The sequence below is a fragment of the Microtus oregoni genome, unplaced genomic scaffold (assembly GCF_018167655.1).
Source record: "Microtus oregoni isolate MIOR12 unplaced genomic scaffold, Mior012 000033F_ref0000390, whole genome shotgun sequence".
Classification (NCBI taxonomy): Eukaryota; Metazoa; Chordata; class Mammalia; order Rodentia; family Cricetidae; genus Microtus; species Microtus oregoni.
The window spans coordinates 27,938,847-27,956,550 of record NW_024543092.1 but is presented as its reverse complement, the minus strand read 5'-3'; the positions used below and the strand labels follow the sequence as shown (position 1 = coordinate 27,956,550).

At 36.5% G+C, this 17,704-nt stretch overlaps 1 protein-coding gene across 1 annotated transcript; it reads right to left on the bottom strand.

The window, feature by feature from the left end:
- Positions 1–5,782: 5,782 nt before the first annotated feature.
- On the bottom strand, positions 5,783–6,700 carry LOC121466579 (olfactory receptor 4C6-like). The gene has a single exon (XM_041680360.1). It carries the CDS (start codon positions 6,698–6,700, stop codon positions 5,783–5,785), a length of 918 nt encoding a protein of 305 aa, XP_041536294.1.
- Positions 6,701–17,704: the final 11,004 nt, after the last annotated feature.

Here is a 17,704-nt window from a genome sequence, read left to right as displayed (position 1 = left end):
GTAGCACAGCAATAATATTATTTGGTCTCCAGTTTTTCTAATTTCATGTTCAGTTTATCATCTAAAGAACTGCTAAGGATGACTCATTTTCTTTCCATCACTTTCAATTCTGTGATATTTGTACACTAACAGCTTAATTAAACTCAATTTATTCTTTAAAATCAACACCATTCTGGGGAAACTGCATCGAACCGTGAGCACTTAGCAAGTCTGGTGTCAGGTTTGACTCTAATACTGAAAGAGGTCTCAACAGGGTGCGACCACTGTATACATCTTTAAATACACAACTTAACACTTTCATCTCTACTATTTCATCTAATTAACATGATGTGACCAAGCATCAGAGCTGAATCTTACCTTGGTTACCAATTCTGTGTTGAGACACTGTTATCAGATCTCTATTATTTGATGTTTTTCAATAACTTCCCCAAGTACACTAAAAAATAAGACAAAACAAAAACACCTGAAATCATTGTTAGATCAGAACTCTTCACTCTGAGGTGATTATGCACACAAATATAAAAAAGAAGTGATTTATTTACACATTAAAGTACAATTATGAGTTTGTTGGGTGAGTTAATTATTGTAAAAATATCAAATAGCATCTTAGATTAATAGTAACATCAATAAAACTCAGGTAAATGTTAACATTTCCTCAGTTTCATTTCTATGTTACCTCTGTGACCTCAAAAAAAAAAGAGTTTCCTGATAATCCCAGTGGGAAAATATAAAAACTGTAAATACTGAACACATAAATGTCTAAGCTGACATCAAGACAACCAAAAATCTGGCCCTAGCAGTGATGTTCTCACGTGAGACAAATCTTTCCAGGAATGTGTTGTAAATCAGAACAGCAACAAACAACTGATAACACATTGGAAATTTTCTTGATAGGAACAGAGTTCCCAAAGAATTAAGGGTAAAAATTACACAAAGGTACACTGTAGGTTCTTTGACATAGATAGTAAAACAACCTATATTTTCATTAAATAGGAACAATTCCCTAGAACAACAGTCACCTGAGCTTGTCAAAAACCCATCCATGGTACTCTGCCCTGGAGAGTTTGGTGGTATTTTGAGCTTATCTTTGTAAACAACATTCAAACAATATTTTAGAAGAACCACATTTACCATGCCCTCTCTTGGGTAGTAGTCTCAGGGGAAAGAAGTCAGACAGTAAGGTGGGATCGGCAGAGATTTCCAAGATGATAATGATTGCATCATTCCAACTGCATCCCTTTGTGACTGTATCTCCATTGACTCAGGATCTAATGACTTTACCATAAATTCTCTCCATCCACTCTGAGATCAGGGTTTTCCCAGGGGTAGAAGCACACTAGATGAAGACCAGCCAAGATTGTATGAGTAAAGACCAAGCAAACAATACAAACACAATAAAGAGATCATAGGATGACCCATCTGGTTCCTAGCTCCAAACATAAACAGTCTTTCAGGAATTGAACAGCCTTACAATGATGCCTCTTCCTAAAATCAGATAAATGAAAGCAAATCCTACTTATACTGCTCATTTAGCAAGTGCCCTGGAACAAGATTTACTCTCACACCTGCAATCTCTTTACTTTTTTAGACTACTGTTGAAATTGTACTCACTAACATTTAACTCTAGGCTAGCTGAATATGTATATTGAATATATATATATATGTATATATATATATATATATATATCCTTAGCTAATATTAAAGACTAAATTCTTTTTCATATTAAAAGAAATAATGTTCTACAGTGTTTTCAATTAGAAATATTTAGAGCAACTTCCAGACACAAATACTCAAACATATGTGAAGTCAGACACTGTACCAGCTTGCATGAGATCTACACAGGTTTAAAACAGACAAAAATCCCAGCACTCAGAGGGGGAAGTGAACACAAAATTACACACCTAACCAAGAAGTAATTTGAAATTCATACCTGCTGGAAAGGAAAAATCAGTTTCTCCAATAGAGTGTATCCACTACACTGCATAGTAGACCCCATGATCAGGAATGGTTGAACCAAGGCAAAATGAGCTGTGTGTGTGTGTGTGTGTGTGTGTGTGTGTGTGTGTGTGTGTGTGTTTGGGGTTTGTTTTGGTAATCGTTTTCTTACTAGATTTCTTGTTTTTTTCAGTTTGTAATCCATACTACTGATTACCCTTCCATACCTCACACAGTGGAATACCTTGCAACAAAACCAACATATATTTTTCATTTAGTGTTTAGAAAATTAGGCTTGTAAGGGAAAGAAAAAATGACATAGAGTTGATTTAAAATATGTAGGAGTTTTTGTATCTACAACTTGACTGACATGATCCCCATGTGTGTACAAACCATAGAGATGACATAAATATCATACCAAAGGACATAATGAGACCATGATCAGACCTCCTTAATACAAATTCCTGCTTCTACTTTTGCATATTAATTTTGTCTCCACATGAAAGAAATAGTTATGAAAAATAATGACTATATCTACACAAAATTTTTCAGTGTTTTAACATTTAAGCATTACATCATGATTCAAGATCCATTTAGTGCATTATCAAATCATTTCAATTCCCATGATGGAAATGAGAAAACTGAGCCTGAGGATCATCTCCTCTAAAATTAGCATTGATTATGAATTTTCCAATAATTTTAAAATACAGTAAATAGTACTTTAAGCCTCTGAAAAAGTGAAAACAAACATGAAAAGGCAGATACCTAATTATCCCAGTAAGCAAAAAACAAAAATTTTGAAAGTAAGTTTCAAAGTAAGGTACACTGTTTAGCTAAAAACTTTCATCTTTTGCCAGCTCCCTGGTAAATAACATTTTCTTTCAATTCACCTTCTAAGCCAACTTGTAAGCAGTTTTCATATGGAAACTAAGTATTAAGAAACTATGTACAATGAAATTGTTTTGTGAGCATGTGTACTTTCAAAAACATCTGCATTTATTTTTCAATGATTTTGAAATACAATATGACACTGATTATAATACATAAACAGGACGTGTTTTTATTTTACAACTATAATCAAAAACTACACTTTCATATAACAAAGACAGCAGAAACTATTAGCTGAGAATGTTTTGGCTCAAGTCTAATGTACCTGTTCTAAAATTTACTTATGTTTTAGGTCACTTTTTTCTGTAAATTAAGGATACTAGAGTTCAAGATTTAAGGTTTCTGTGACATTATGTTTACATTTGGTTACTAAAATTTATTTTAATATTGTTTAAAAATATTTTAATGTAATTTTATAATTATTAATAATTTTTAATCAGCACAAAACTACTATAGTTTTTTAAAAATAAAATTATCAAATATGTTGCAATAATTCCTTTAAGTATCTTTCCTTCTCATGAACCATGTCTCATTGTTTTGGTTTTGCTTTTGTGTCTTCCTCCCTCCCTCCCTCCCTCCCTCCCTCTCTCCCTCCCTCCCTCCCTCCCTCCTTCTCTCCCTTCCTTTTTGTTGTTTGTTTTTTGTAACAGAATCTCACTGTTATCAGGCTAGACTCAAACTCATACTGATACTGCTTCATTATCTCAAGCAGCTGGGACTATAGGTACAAACCATTGCATGCATCTCATGTTTTATTTGATACAGAGTAATAATCTGTGTTTCATACTAAATTTCATTGAGCTAACAATTCAAGTACATAGCAAAGCAGGCTTATGAAATCTCAGAGCTTACTTGCAGAGACATACCTTTTCAAAAAACCCACACCATCTAATCTTTCCTGGATTATTCCACCAATTGGGATTAAGTATTCAAGTATATGAGCCCATGGGACCATTCTCATTCAAACCACCACAGGTAGGAAGAGCCACAATACAATGAAATAACATGGTCACTATTTGACATTCAAGAAGGGAAACTGTTTTCTTAGGCAAAATAAACACAATTGGAGCTTCCTGTTGTTATTCAGCTTTCCCTTATCAACTACAATCATTCCTCCCCCAGCCATCGCCATGGTCCCTCTATACTTTCCTGGTTTACTGCTTCCACCATGTTGTATACTCCTATCAAAGGATTCGGAGCTAGGAACTACCAGATGAAGGGATATGTGTGGTGTTTATCTTTCTGGGTCTGGGTTAAATCATTCAGTATAATCTCCTCTAGGTCCATCTATTTAGCTGCAAATTTCATGATTTTATTTTCTTTATAACTGAACAGTATTCCTTTGTGTATATGTACCACATTTTTATCATCCATCTGACTTTTGAAAGAAATTTAAGCTGTTCCCATATCCAGATATTGTGAATAGGGTGGCAATGAGTATTGCTGAACAAGAGTCTATGGAGTAAGATGTCAATTCCTTAGAGAATATGCCAAGGAGAGGTATTACTGAGTCACATTTTATTTTAAAGGTCTTTCAATTTTGTTTTATTTTGCTTTTGTTTGTTTTTCAAGCTTTATGTCAATATTTGAATCAGAAGTTGAGAGTATTGAAGATAAGATGGTGAATACTATGTTTGATGAATTAACTAAGTTTTATTAATGCACTATATCTAATGAACATACAGGAGAAGATATTTTGGACACAATGATTTGTGTCCAAAAATATTTGGACACAGATCAGTCATAATTTCAGTATGAGTAGTCAAAACTATTCTTGTCTATGTAATTGCAAATGGAAATTATGTGCCTGATTCTGATAGTATAGAAGTTGTTTATTTAGAATGACAGAGCTAGATGAGAATTGTGAATTATAATGGCCTCTATATCAGAATAGTACTCAATTAAACAGATATTTCTCCAAAAATACACTTGGAAGCATTTAAATTGGGAAGATTTAGACTCCTAAAGAATTTATGTTCTCATTTCTCTACCTTGTTCTTCAGGTTTATTTATAAAAATTTAATCTGGTAAGTCTGAGTTTTATTTATGTCCTTTAAAAATATTGAGTACATATTAGGTTACTAGGTATTAAAAATATTGAGTACATATTAGGTTACTAGGTATTCTGTTAATAATCAGAGTGTTGATAGCCTGAAAGGATGAAATGATTTCTGCTGTGACAAAAATTAGATGGAAGACAATATAAAATTCAAGAGATTTTATGTGAACGTGTGTGTGTGTGTGTGTGTGTGTGTGTGTGTGTGAAAGGTTTTAGAATTACTGTCTCTGCCTAGCCTAAAACTTGCAAATTTGGCTAGGCTAGCTGACGAGCAAGTTTTAGAATTCTCTCTGGTCAATCTCAACCTCAACAATTCTGGGAATAAAAAACAAGAACCATGTCCAGATATTTCCTGGGGTTCTGGGGGTAAAAATTAGGTCCTTATGCTTTCATGGCTAGCACATTATGTCCCTAGACTTCAAGAAGCATGTCTAAGTAATAGATTGTCATGATAAATCCTGATGCAACATACATATAGGGGTAAATATTAACTAAAGGCAATGATCAGATAAAGTTAAGGATTATAAAAATAATCCATTTGGTTTAAAGTAGGAATAGATATTGAAAAGCATATAGGAAATTGATCAAACAAATCTTTTGGAATATATTTTTTTCAGATAACATAAAAGAAATGACTCTAAACTTTGAGGACCTCACATTGATAAAATGCAAACATTTTAAATACATGATTAGAGACATTTGAGGAAAACATGGCATAAAATATACTTGTGTCTAAAAACTAGTCTCTGAAATGCATAAACAGGACACTGTGGTATCCTGGACAGGTAATTAGCTTAAATGAAGTCTCTTATATTTCATGTAGACTCATGGTACTTCTCAAAATAGATCTTCCCAGCTCTGCAGGAAGTATTGGTCTTCACAATATCAGGGTATACTAGTTAAGGTCCCCTTTTCTTCCACAATTTCCTCAGTTCATTTTTCACCTCTGCATTCCTTAAGGTATAGATCAAAGGATTCAACATTGGCTCAACAATAATAGCAGACACAGCCATTGCTTTATCAATGGGGTAAGTGACCACAGGCCTCATGTACAAGAAGATGCAAGGTACAAAAAACAACACCACCACTGTGAAGTGAGAACTACATGTGGAGAGGGCTTTGTGTCTTCCTTCAGAGCTGCAAGACTTCAGAGAGCACAGGATGACCACATATGAAGTCATGAGCATAAGAATTATGGTCAAACACATTACCCCACTGTTAAGAATGACTAAGAGACCCAGGATATGTGTGTCCATGCAGGCTAATTGCAACAATGGGAACAAGTCACACATAAAATGGTCAATGATATTGGGGCCACAGAATGGAATTTGATACATAAAGAGAAGCTGAATGGTTGCATGCATGGATCCTCCTACCCAAGCGCCTCCCATCATCAAGCAGCATACTCGAGGAGTCATGATAGTCATGTAATGCAGGGGTTTACATATGGCCACATAACGGTCATAGGCCATCACAATGAGAAGGATGATCCCTGCACCACCTAAGAAATGGTCTGCAAAGAGCTGAGTCATGCAGCCTTCAAAGGAGATAGTTGTTCTGTCAGAAAGACCATCCACAATCAACTTGGGAGTAGTGACAGATGAATACGTAACGTCTATGAGAGACAGAGAAGTGAGGAAGGAATACATGGGGGACCTCAGACTGTGGCTTCTAGTTATAGTTATTACAATGAGTACATTTCCCAACACTGTGGCCATGTAAATGATTAGAAACAATGCAGAAAATAGTTTCCTTATCTCTTGATACTTGGTAATTCCCAAAAGAATGAATTCTGTCACATTGTTTCTACTCTCCATTTGCTGGTAAAAACATGGAACTCTGAACTGGGGGACCTGAAAAAAAAAGTTTATTTTTATTTGTTTGATTTTTTAACTTCTTCTTATTTAATTATTTTATACAATATATTTTGATAATATTCTTTCCCTTTGTCTATTCTTCCCAGATACTATCTTCCTTCTTATACATCTAACTTCATTCTCTCCTCTAGTCCCCTCCCCTTTCTTCCACTCCCCTTTCATCTCCTCCCCTACCCTCTCCTCCTCTCTCCTATTCTCTCCTCTCCCTGCCCTCAATCTCTCAAAAGCAAAATATAAAAATAAATATTAAACTAAAAAATCCCGTGATTTGGTTTTGACTTCTTATAAGAATCCTATTTTTAATGAGTAATCCCTGGACACATGATATCTTTTCTCCCCTGTGAGTGCCATCAACGAGAACTATGGAAATCACCTAGTCCCAGTAGAATCTAACAGATCTTTCATTTCTATTGATCCCATTACAAGGTGTCTTTCACAGATATATATCTTTTGCTTTCTGTTCGGGCAACTTAGGAAACCTGCTTCATCATTTTAGTTTGTACATATTGCTAGGAATATTATATGATTAACACCCTTGGGAAAACCTTTATCAACTGGTAGGTAAAAGAAAAGATGTAAGTAATAATCAGTTAGTACAATAGTGCTTTAATCTTTTGTCTATTACTCACACTCCTTAATATCTATTTTTACACAATACGAACACACACATATGCATAAGATATTTGCTAGTTTTCTTTTTGCCACTTTGTGAATAGAATACTGACTTAGTTTATCAATAGACATATAAAATGCTTAGAAACATTGAAAATTTTTAGTATAAATTATTAAAAACTCTTCTGAGAGATCATGGACATACAGTCCTATAGAAATAAAACTAAGTTGTGTTAATTGAAACCATCATGTCAGGGACTAATACAACATTAAGGTATTCAAGATGACTTGTTTTGTTCTTTTGAGGAGTATGAATGATACCTGGCCATTGTGGTGCATAAATATAATTCCAGTCATGGAGATTCTAGGTTTGAAGCACAGATTAGACAAATAGTGAACTATTATCTCAAAATATCAAAAATAAAGAAGCTAAAAGTTCTTCATGAGAATGAGCAGTAGTTGCCTGATTGCCAGTTTCTGTAAATAAGTCTTAATGAACTAATAAAACTAGATTAACTTCCCTTTGTTGGATATGTGATCATGTTTATAACCCTAGTCACTAAGCATTCCACTTCTCAGTTCCACTAAGAATTCTGTCTTACCTTGTAGTACATCAGAGGATTACAAAGGAAACAAAATATAAGAAAATGCTTGCAGGTTGCTATTCAATAATTCACCATGAGTATTTTTCTAAGTATCTCAGAGTCCGCTAGCCTCTGTTTATGCCTTCTGCTAACAAGTTTATAACCATCCCTCCTTTTCTCACTGCTTCATCAGCATCACCCTTAGCATTCGTTTTATGCTCCTTCATGGATCCCATATTTGTCATAATTCAATTATTTTGATAATGTTTTTAAATTTTATATAAACCTTTGTCTTTATACGAGTAGGGTTAAGGATTTCAAATTTATCATTTTTGTATAATTTATATTGCTACACAACACACAGTAATGATTCAAATAATTAAATTCCATACACAAAATTAAATTGAGTCATGAGGCACTAGCATGGTTGGTATGAGTTCTGTCTCCAGAAATTTAAATACCATCACCAGAGCCTTTTTGACATTTCTTTGGCATCCATGCTTAATACCTCATTTGCCACCCTTCATCTTTAATATTTCAGTCTTACACACATTATGTCCAGTCAGTAACTGAAACTTACCTTGGTCTCTTAATTCAGCACTGATATCTCACCATCATATCATATTTACATATTAAATTTTGGTGTCTAATTATATGAATTAAAATTAAACTGAAATCAATTGGTAGTTCAGGACTCTTCATCCTGAGGCCACAATTGTCCACACAAATAAAGCTAAGATGTATTAATTTAAAAGACAAATCCAAATAATATCTCTGATTAATCAGGTCAAGTTTATAATCGCTAATTTTATGACTACCTCAAATTTCAAATGACCTTGAAAAGTCATTTATCTATTGATCCACTAAATAAAACACAAACATTGTGCAAGTAAAATGTCTAATCCCATATCTAGATGATGAAAGACTCAGGTCCAGAAAGAAGGTCACATGTGGATTCCTCTAAAGAAGAGCAAGGACTCAGAAGAGAATTACACAAGCCAGTCATCCATTGGGGACCTATCTTTATAGAAATGGAGTTAACAATAATTTCAAAGAAAGGGTAAATGTTATGTTTGCTGTGGAAATGTAGTTAACAATTATTTCAAAGAAACTGTAAACACTATGTTAGCTGTGTCCACAGAGTTAAGTAGGAAATGATTTAGTGGCAAGTGAAGTCTTTTACTTTTCCTCTACATAAGAAAAACTCCTGAAAAAGCAGCCAGCAGGTTTTCGCAAAATCATTCATGTCTCCATGTCTCCCATTTGGTGGTATCTTGAGTTGAGATCATAAACTGTCTCCAGATTACATTTTCAAATAGCAATCATTTGTATGTTGGCTGTAATGTAATGTTTAAGGGTAAAATAACTCAGAGGGCACTTTTCAAACAGTTTATATTTTTAAGATGAGCATGCTTGCATCATTCCATGTGCATCCCTTTGTGGCCTTGTCTCCACTGACTGAGTAGCTCACCATTTTACCTGTAAATTCCCATTGACTGTTAACATGCTCAGGGTTTTCCTGAGGGTATAGGGTTATACTGGCACAAGTACAACCTGAAACTTCAAAATCAAAAACAAAAGCTAAAGGAAGAAACAAACAAACAAAACGAAAAACTTTCAGGTTTTCAACAAACAGTAGATATAATCATCATAGGATTTAATCAGTTATCAGCTATGAATCATAATCCACGAGCCATGTGTTTGAAAATAAAGGTAGAGTATATAAATATCCCAGCCACCACTCCAGTGCTCTGAGCCAATTATTTCTCCTGCATAACCTGGTACTCTGATCATATTATCAGTTTGTTATTGAAAACACTATTAAAAAGTATCTAGAATTTACCATAGGAAAACAATTAACAACTTGATCATATTCAGTCTTCAACATTTAATATTCTAAAACAGTAGTTTTCAACCTTTCTAATACTGTTGTCCTTTAATAACGTTCCTCGTATTGTGGTGATCCTCAAGCATAAATTATTTTCATTGCTACTTCATAACTGCAATTTGGTTACCGTTATGAATCATAATATAAATATCTTTGGTTTGCTATGGTCTTAGGCAGCCACTATGAAAGGTCATTTAACCCACAAAGCAGTCATGAGCCATAGTTTGAGAACCACTGTTCTAAAAACTTTTCAGTTTTGAAAAACAATCATTTTTTGTCTATATCCAAAAGTAAGCAAACCATGATTCCTCCTACCCTCTGTCTGGATTACATTTCTGTTGCTGTGAAAAATAGTATCCCTACTAAGGCAACTTTAATAGATAAAGGGCTTATTGGGCTGCAGTGTTAGGTAACATGCAGTGTTACTATCATTGTGGAAAGTCAAAGTGGAACCCTGAAGTCACTAGTCACATCCATAGTTAAATGCAGAAAAAATGCATGCATGTGTCCATGCCTGTTTTTAGCTCCTTCTCTTCATTTACAATCTGGAACGTAAAACAGGTAAATGATGCTGTCTACAGGGTTGGGTTCTCCCACCTAAATTATCTTAGTCAAGACAATACCCCACAGATGTATACCTTAATCCACTTAATCTTGATAAGCCTCTTTCAATACTCTCTTGCAGGTGATTCTAGCGTGTGGTAAACTGACAATTAAAACTAGCCATCATAGTTCAGCTTCTATTTTACAACCTACAGAAGTTTTACTAGTCCTTATTCTTTTATCCCAAGTCACTTCTGTTTCCTTTTCGAATATATAAGTGTATACACACAGACACACAGACAGACACACACACACACAGACAGACAGAAAACAGACAGACAGACAGACACACACACACACAGACTTACACGTCTCTTGGGAAAAGGTATGTTTCAGGAATTTCTCAGCCAGTACCTTGAAGGAGTTATGGACTCTGTTCCTGAGAAAACAAGTTTACTCACATGGAAACCTGTGGTTCTCAATTCTAAGGCAAATGTGTACCTGAAATCACTAGTCACATCCATAGTTAAATGCAGAAAAAAATGCATGCATGTGTGCATGCCTGTTTTTAGCTCCTTCTCTCCATTTACAATCTGATGGAGGTGGGTCTTGTATCTTATCTGTTGCTTTCATTGGTTAACTAATAAAGAAAACTGCTTGACCTGATAGGACAGAAAATTAGGTAGGTGGAGTAGACAGAACAGAATGCTGGGAGAAAGAAGCTGAATCAGGCAGTCACCATGATTCTCCCACTCCAGACAGACATAGGTTAAGATCTTCCCTGGTAAGCCACCTCATGGGCTACACAGATTTTTAGAAATGGTTTAGAACAATATGTAAGAGCTAGCCAATAAGAGGCTGAAACTAATGGGCCAGGCAATGTTTAAAAGAATACAGTTTCCATGTAATTATTTCAGATAAAGCTAGCCGTGTGGACGGCCAGGCCCCAGGAATGTAGCCCACCACACTTATTACAACAACAATCTAAAATGTAAAACAGGTAAATGATGCTGCCTACATGGTTGGGTTCTCCCACCTAAATTATCTCAGTCAAGACAATACCCCACAGATGTATACCTTAATCCACTTAATCTTGATAAGTATCTTTCAATACTCTCTTGAAGGTTGTAGTGGCGTAAATGAATGGCAGACAGAAATTATAATATTCAGCTTTAATAAGGGAAAGACTTACAGAACCGAAGCTATCGTGGAGAACAGGAAAGCAGAAGAGAAGGGAAGGGTGGGAGCACACCAGCAATATTTACTAGTAAAAAATGTCCTCAGGGGACCCCTCCCTACAAGCAAGGTGATTGGCTGAGGCTACCCCTACAGCAGGTGATTTTAGGGTGTGGAATTTTGTGTTCTTTTTGTCAGTATTGTGTGACTTAGCATTCTGCAGGCAGCATTTTTCTGTCTCAGCAGCTGCTCCTAAATACCCATTCAGACGTTTATTATTAATTATAAATGTTTGACCAATAGCTCAGGCAGGTTACTAGCTAACTCTTACCTTTAAGATGACCCACATTAATTTTCTACCCTCTGCTATGTGGCTGTATTTTCTTTTACACAGCATGCTTATCTTGCTTCTCTCCATTTCTCTTGAAGTTCACAAGACTCCAATCTTCTTCCTTGCAGTGTCCTGTGCCTGGCTCTCCCACCTATACCTCTTGACTAGTTACAGGCCAATCAGTTCTCCTAATAAACCAATCAGAAGGCATCTTGGCAAAAGTGCATCTTCACAGTCTATGAAAAGATTTTTCCATAATAACATTCTGCTGATTTTGGTTCACTTTTTTTTCCTTGAAAATAATATGAAATGCTGCATTAAGGATAAACACGGCTCACAGACGAGAATTTGGACTTTGAAATATGTTTGAGACTGATAAAGAATATGGGGCCTTGGGGCTGGAGAGATGGCTCAGAGGTTAAGAGCATTGCCTGCTCTTCCAAAGGTCCTGAGTTCAATTCCCAGCAACCACATGGTGGCTCATAAGCACCTGTAATGGGGTCTGGTGCCCTCTTCTGGACTGCAGGCTTACACACAGACAGAATATTGTATACATAAATAAATAAATACATACATACATATTTTAAAAAAAGAGAAAAGAATATGGGTCCTTTTGATGTTGGATTAAATATATTTTTTTTGTATATATGCCTATAAGCCTTTGGGGGCCAGGGAGCAGAACATGGTGGTTTGAAACAAAATATTCCCCAAAGGAAGTGCACTATTAGGAGGTGTGGCCTTGCTGGAGGAATGGTGTTACTGTGGGTTGGGCTTTGATATCTCTTTTCTCAAGCTTCCCTCAGTGTGACAGTCGGTCTACTTTCTGCTGCCTTCTGTTGAAGAAGTAGGCAGCACCATACCTACCTGTACATCGTCATATGCCCCAGCCCCACATCATGATGGTAATGGGTTGAACCTCTGCCATCTAAATTGAATGTTTTCTTTGTAAGAGTTGCCATGGTCATGGTATCTCCTCATAGTAATATAAATCCTAATTAAGACAATTACTTTTGTTTATATTATGAAGCCCATGCAATTTAACCTGGGCCATCTGTGTATTTGTCCGTTGGATGTGGTTATCCATTAGAACCCCATTTCGTCAATAGAAGATCAACAGCAATATTTTCCCTTTCCCTGAAATGTTCAGTACCTTGTGTTCAGCACTGAATAATGGGGATCCTGGCTTACTCCTCCATCCTTCTCCATACTTACCTGCTCGTTCATGGCTCATACTTGTGCTCTATATTCTCTTGCTAACAGCCATTATCACTTGGTTGAAGAGAAATCTCCAGGAATTTTAAATATGAATTTCACAGATGGAAAAGAGTGTTGACCAATTTTTCCAGTATTTTGGGACCATTTATATCTCTTATTTAAGAACTATTTATTCAATTTACTAGCTCCTTGTATTCTTATATTAATCTTTTGAAATATTTTGGTTTTATTCTATATTAAATATGTGATTATAATTTTAATTTCAGCTAAGACATCCATTGTTTTTTGTTTGTGCATTTTTCCATTATAAACCTTTTTTCCTTACCTTCCTCTTTAATAATTATTTCTTCCTTCTTTTTCTTTAAAATTAATTAATTACTGTATTAATTATTTTGATATAAGAGTCTGATATATCCAAGGCTAATGTAAGACTATTTATGATCTTGCCCTAATTCTATTGCCTCAAACTCTTGTTTTCTATGTTTATAAGTGTGGTCGACCATGTCTAGATTTTTTGAACTCTGTAGGGGACAGTCTTTCTTTCTAATATATATTAAAATTATTTCTCCTATAAATTTAAAAAATACTGTCAACATTTATTTTTATTTTTTTATTAATAAGTGTTTTTGTTTAACATTTTTATCCCTGGGAACATTTGTAGTAATTATTATTTTTGATTGGCTGCTGGAGAGGTGGCTCAGAGGTTAAGAGCACTGACTGCTCTTCCAGAGGTCCAGAGTTCAATTCCCAGCAACCAAATGGTGGCTCACAATCATCTATAATGAGACCTGGTGCTCTCTTCTGGCCTGAAAACAGAATATTTTTCGTTGGCTGTCATCTCCTACTATTTTAAATCAAACCTATGACATTGTCCACCTTCTTTCTGCATTTTCTTCTTCTGGATTTATCTTTGATTGCCATTTCTAGCTTCCCTTGCCTTCTTCTTCTATTTCTTATATTTACTATTCCTTCATCTACTCTTAATCAAGTTTTCCTTTTATTGAAAATTGATAATTTTATCACATAATATATACTTGTTATAGATTTCCTTCCCCCTACTCCTTCCATCATCTCCCTTTCTCCCCTCACATCTGAACCCACCCCACTTTTCTCTCTCATTAGAAAACAAAAGGCTTCTAAGGGATAACAATAAAATAAACTATAATATGATAAGGTAAAACAAAACAACACAAAAGAATAGGACAAAACAAATAGAAGGGATAGAGGTCTAGAAAAGACGTGGAGCTAGCGACCTCTGCGAAAGCATACCCAAACCAGTGACCTCTGTGGTACCAGGCCCAGTCCAGTGACCTCCACAGGAGCAGGCCCAAGCTAGTAGCCTCTACCAGGGCAGGCTTGAGTCAACTTCTGCAGGACCAGGCCAGAAACAGTGACCTCCGGGGGAGTAGGCTCAAGTAAGCATCCTCAGAGGGAGCAGGCCTAAATGATTTCAGTGTTTGCAGAGCAATCCCTGGGAGAACCACGTGACCACTGGGAATGTCGAGTGACTTCTAGGGTGACTAGAATCCTGGTCATGCCTCCACACCTCCACCACCTTACTTCTATACATTTTTATAACGTAAGAGTAAGACTGGAATAAATAGTTACTAGAAAAATTGACAATATACACATGTAGGGATAAGTCCCGCCCCTTGGGGGGCATGTTTGCCTTGGGCTAATGTTTGCCTATAAATTTGGTGAGCGTGCTCCCAGCTGTCCCTTCTGCTTTCCTGGTCTACACGGGAACGGTGGTTCTGTAATTCCATTTCGCCATTAAAGCTGTATATATATTTTTACAATCTGTCTGCATTCATGTATGCCGTTACATTTTGGCGTCCAACACGGGCTATTTTGCCCCCGACTCAAGCAGGTAGCCCACTAACTAACACAGCACCCTCCCGGGTGCTGTTTTTTTAGTTCATGACTCAGGCCCCAGTAACGAGTCCGAGACAAACTCGGCCACACAGGCCCATTCTGCCTGCCTTGGCTGAGTTTGGAGCAGAACCCCACTACCTGAATTAGCAGAAGCTCAAGTACCTGTGGTTTTGCAACAAAAGCCACCACAGTGGCAGATTTGGTCTGATACAAAGTGACTTGGCCGGGCGGAGGTGGCGCATGCCTTTGATACCAGCACTTGGGAGGCAAAGGCAGGCGGATCTCTGTGAGTTCAAGGCCAGCCTGGTCTACAAGAGCTAGTTCTAGGACAGGCTCCAAAAACACAGACCACCACTGGCAGGAACCAATCATTGCAGGTAAAAAATTTTTCTTTTATAAATAAAATGTCTGAATACATTAGTATTCAAGAATTTAACGGTTTTCTTAATTGTACCATGTGGGAGATTTTACAAGAGGTGTCTATCACCCCACATCTATGGATCCTTCTGGGATTCATAGTTTTCATTGCCAATAAATGGTATGATAATAGAAATATGATAAAGTCTTTACGAGATGAATCCAGGATTCTTAAGGCAGAGATTGAACGCTTAAAAACAATTGAGAATCTGTTTGAAGTTCTCCAGGCTGATGTTAAGGAGAAATTCATTACTATGGAAGAGGGAACAGCTGATCTGGATTGTAAGCTTCAGTCCCTTTCTGTAAGAACTAAAACATTAGTGGCTGATATTAAGGAGAAATTCATTACTATGGAAGAGGGGACAGCTGATTTGGAGCATAAGCTTCAGTCCCTTTCTGTAGGAAATGAAACATTAACTGAGAGAATCAAAACTGCTGAATGTGACAATCGGATTTTGTCTAAAGCTTATGACAGATTGACGGAAAGATTGTCAATACAAGAAGGCATGGTTTATGCCATAAAAATTATGTCCAAAGATGAGATGTTATCTCTAACGGACAAACTTCATACTTTAGAATCCTCAATGAAGGCTTTGGAACATAATTCTGGACAGGAAATTCAGACATTGCAGAAGGCAATGGTGAATAGAATTGAAAAGATTGAGGAATTTCCAAAATCTGATGAAGAAAAGCAAAGGGTAGAAAGGCAAATTTTAACTTCATATGTGGGTAAATCTCTCTGGGACAATTTCCACAAAGCTCTACCTACAGCTCTATCTGTCTTTCCAGTAATAACAACAGAGAATGTGATTGGTTCCAAAAACCCTAGGGTCATCAAGGAGTTTACATGGGAGCCTGTCCGTATGAATGATCTCAAGGAAATAAAACAGGCTGTCATGACTTTTGGGATGCAAGCCTCTTTTGTTAAAGAGATGCTAAGAACTTGGGCCACTACAAGCATAGCAACCCCCTCAGACTGGCTCCAGCTGAGCTCTGCTGTCCTTTAGAGTGTACCGCAATTGAAATGGAAATGCTTATTCAGTCAAGAGGCTAGACTCTTAGAACAGCAGGAAAAAGACAAGGGAATTGACATTTCCCTAGATCAAATGCTAGGTGAAGGGCTCTTTTCCGACCCTCAGGAACAAGCTAATTTGGATGAAAACACACTCTCCATGTCTACTACAGCAGCCTTAAGGGCTTGGGACAGGGTACAAGTCCCAGGACAGAGAATGGAATCATTTGTCAGAGTTAAACAGGGTCAGAGAGAACTCTTTAGTGACTTTTTACAAAGATTAACTAAGGCTGTACAAATAGGAATATCTGACACAGAAGCAAGATGTATAATGATTGAGTCTTTGGCTTATGAAAATGCAAATGTGGAATGCAAAAGGATTTTGGGGCCTTTAAAGCGCAGATCAGCGCCCTTGGAACAATGGGTCTTGCATACACTCAATGTTGATACATTTGATTATGGCACTGAAGCATGGGTAGAAGAAGCAATTTCCAATGCTAAAAGGAGACACCAGAATACCAAATGTTTTAATTGTGGCAAAATGGGTCATATGAAAAGAAATTGTAGACAACAGATTTTCAGAAATAGTAAAATAATAATAATAATGCATCTTTCAGAAATAATAATAGTAATAATAATGCATCTTCTAGAAATAACAGAAATAGGACTCAGCCTTCAGAGTCATGTGGAAAAGGCAGACATTGGACAAATGAATGCAGGTCTACAAGAGATAGACAAGGCAACCTGATACAGTTGGGAAACATGAGAGGGAGGGCCTCACAGGCCCCCATGGAAACATGGGTCAGTCATTTCCAGTTTCTGCAGAGAACATGCCTCGTCAGGACAATTAGAAAGCCACATGCCTACTGTTACAAGCAATAATGATCAGAAAGGTAAGTTACGTGTGTTTTGGCAAACTTCTATAAATGATCAAAGACCTAAACTGAGAGTGTGTGTAAATGGCATTTTTATTACTGTCCTGCTGGACACAGGTGCTGATGTAAGTATCATTACCCCAGAATCTTGGCATCCGTGTTGGCCTCTTCAGAATGTAAATGTTCAGCTCCTGGGAATTGGAACCCTATCTCGAGTAAGGCAGAGCACAAGATGGGTTGAATGTATAGGGCTAGAGGGACAAATAGGAAAATGAAAGCCATATGTAGCCAATATCGCAATGAATTTATGGGGTCATGATCTATTACAACAATGGAATACCAAAATTAACGTTTCTGCTACTTCTAGAGCCTCTAATTCTGAGAATAATATTAAAAGATATTACAAATGGAGAAAA

Coding starts and splice junctions, on each gene's coding strand:
- LOC121466579 (XM_041680360.1), bottom strand. CDS start 6,700: ATGGAGAGTAGAAACAATGTGACAGAATTCATTCTTTTGGGAATTACC.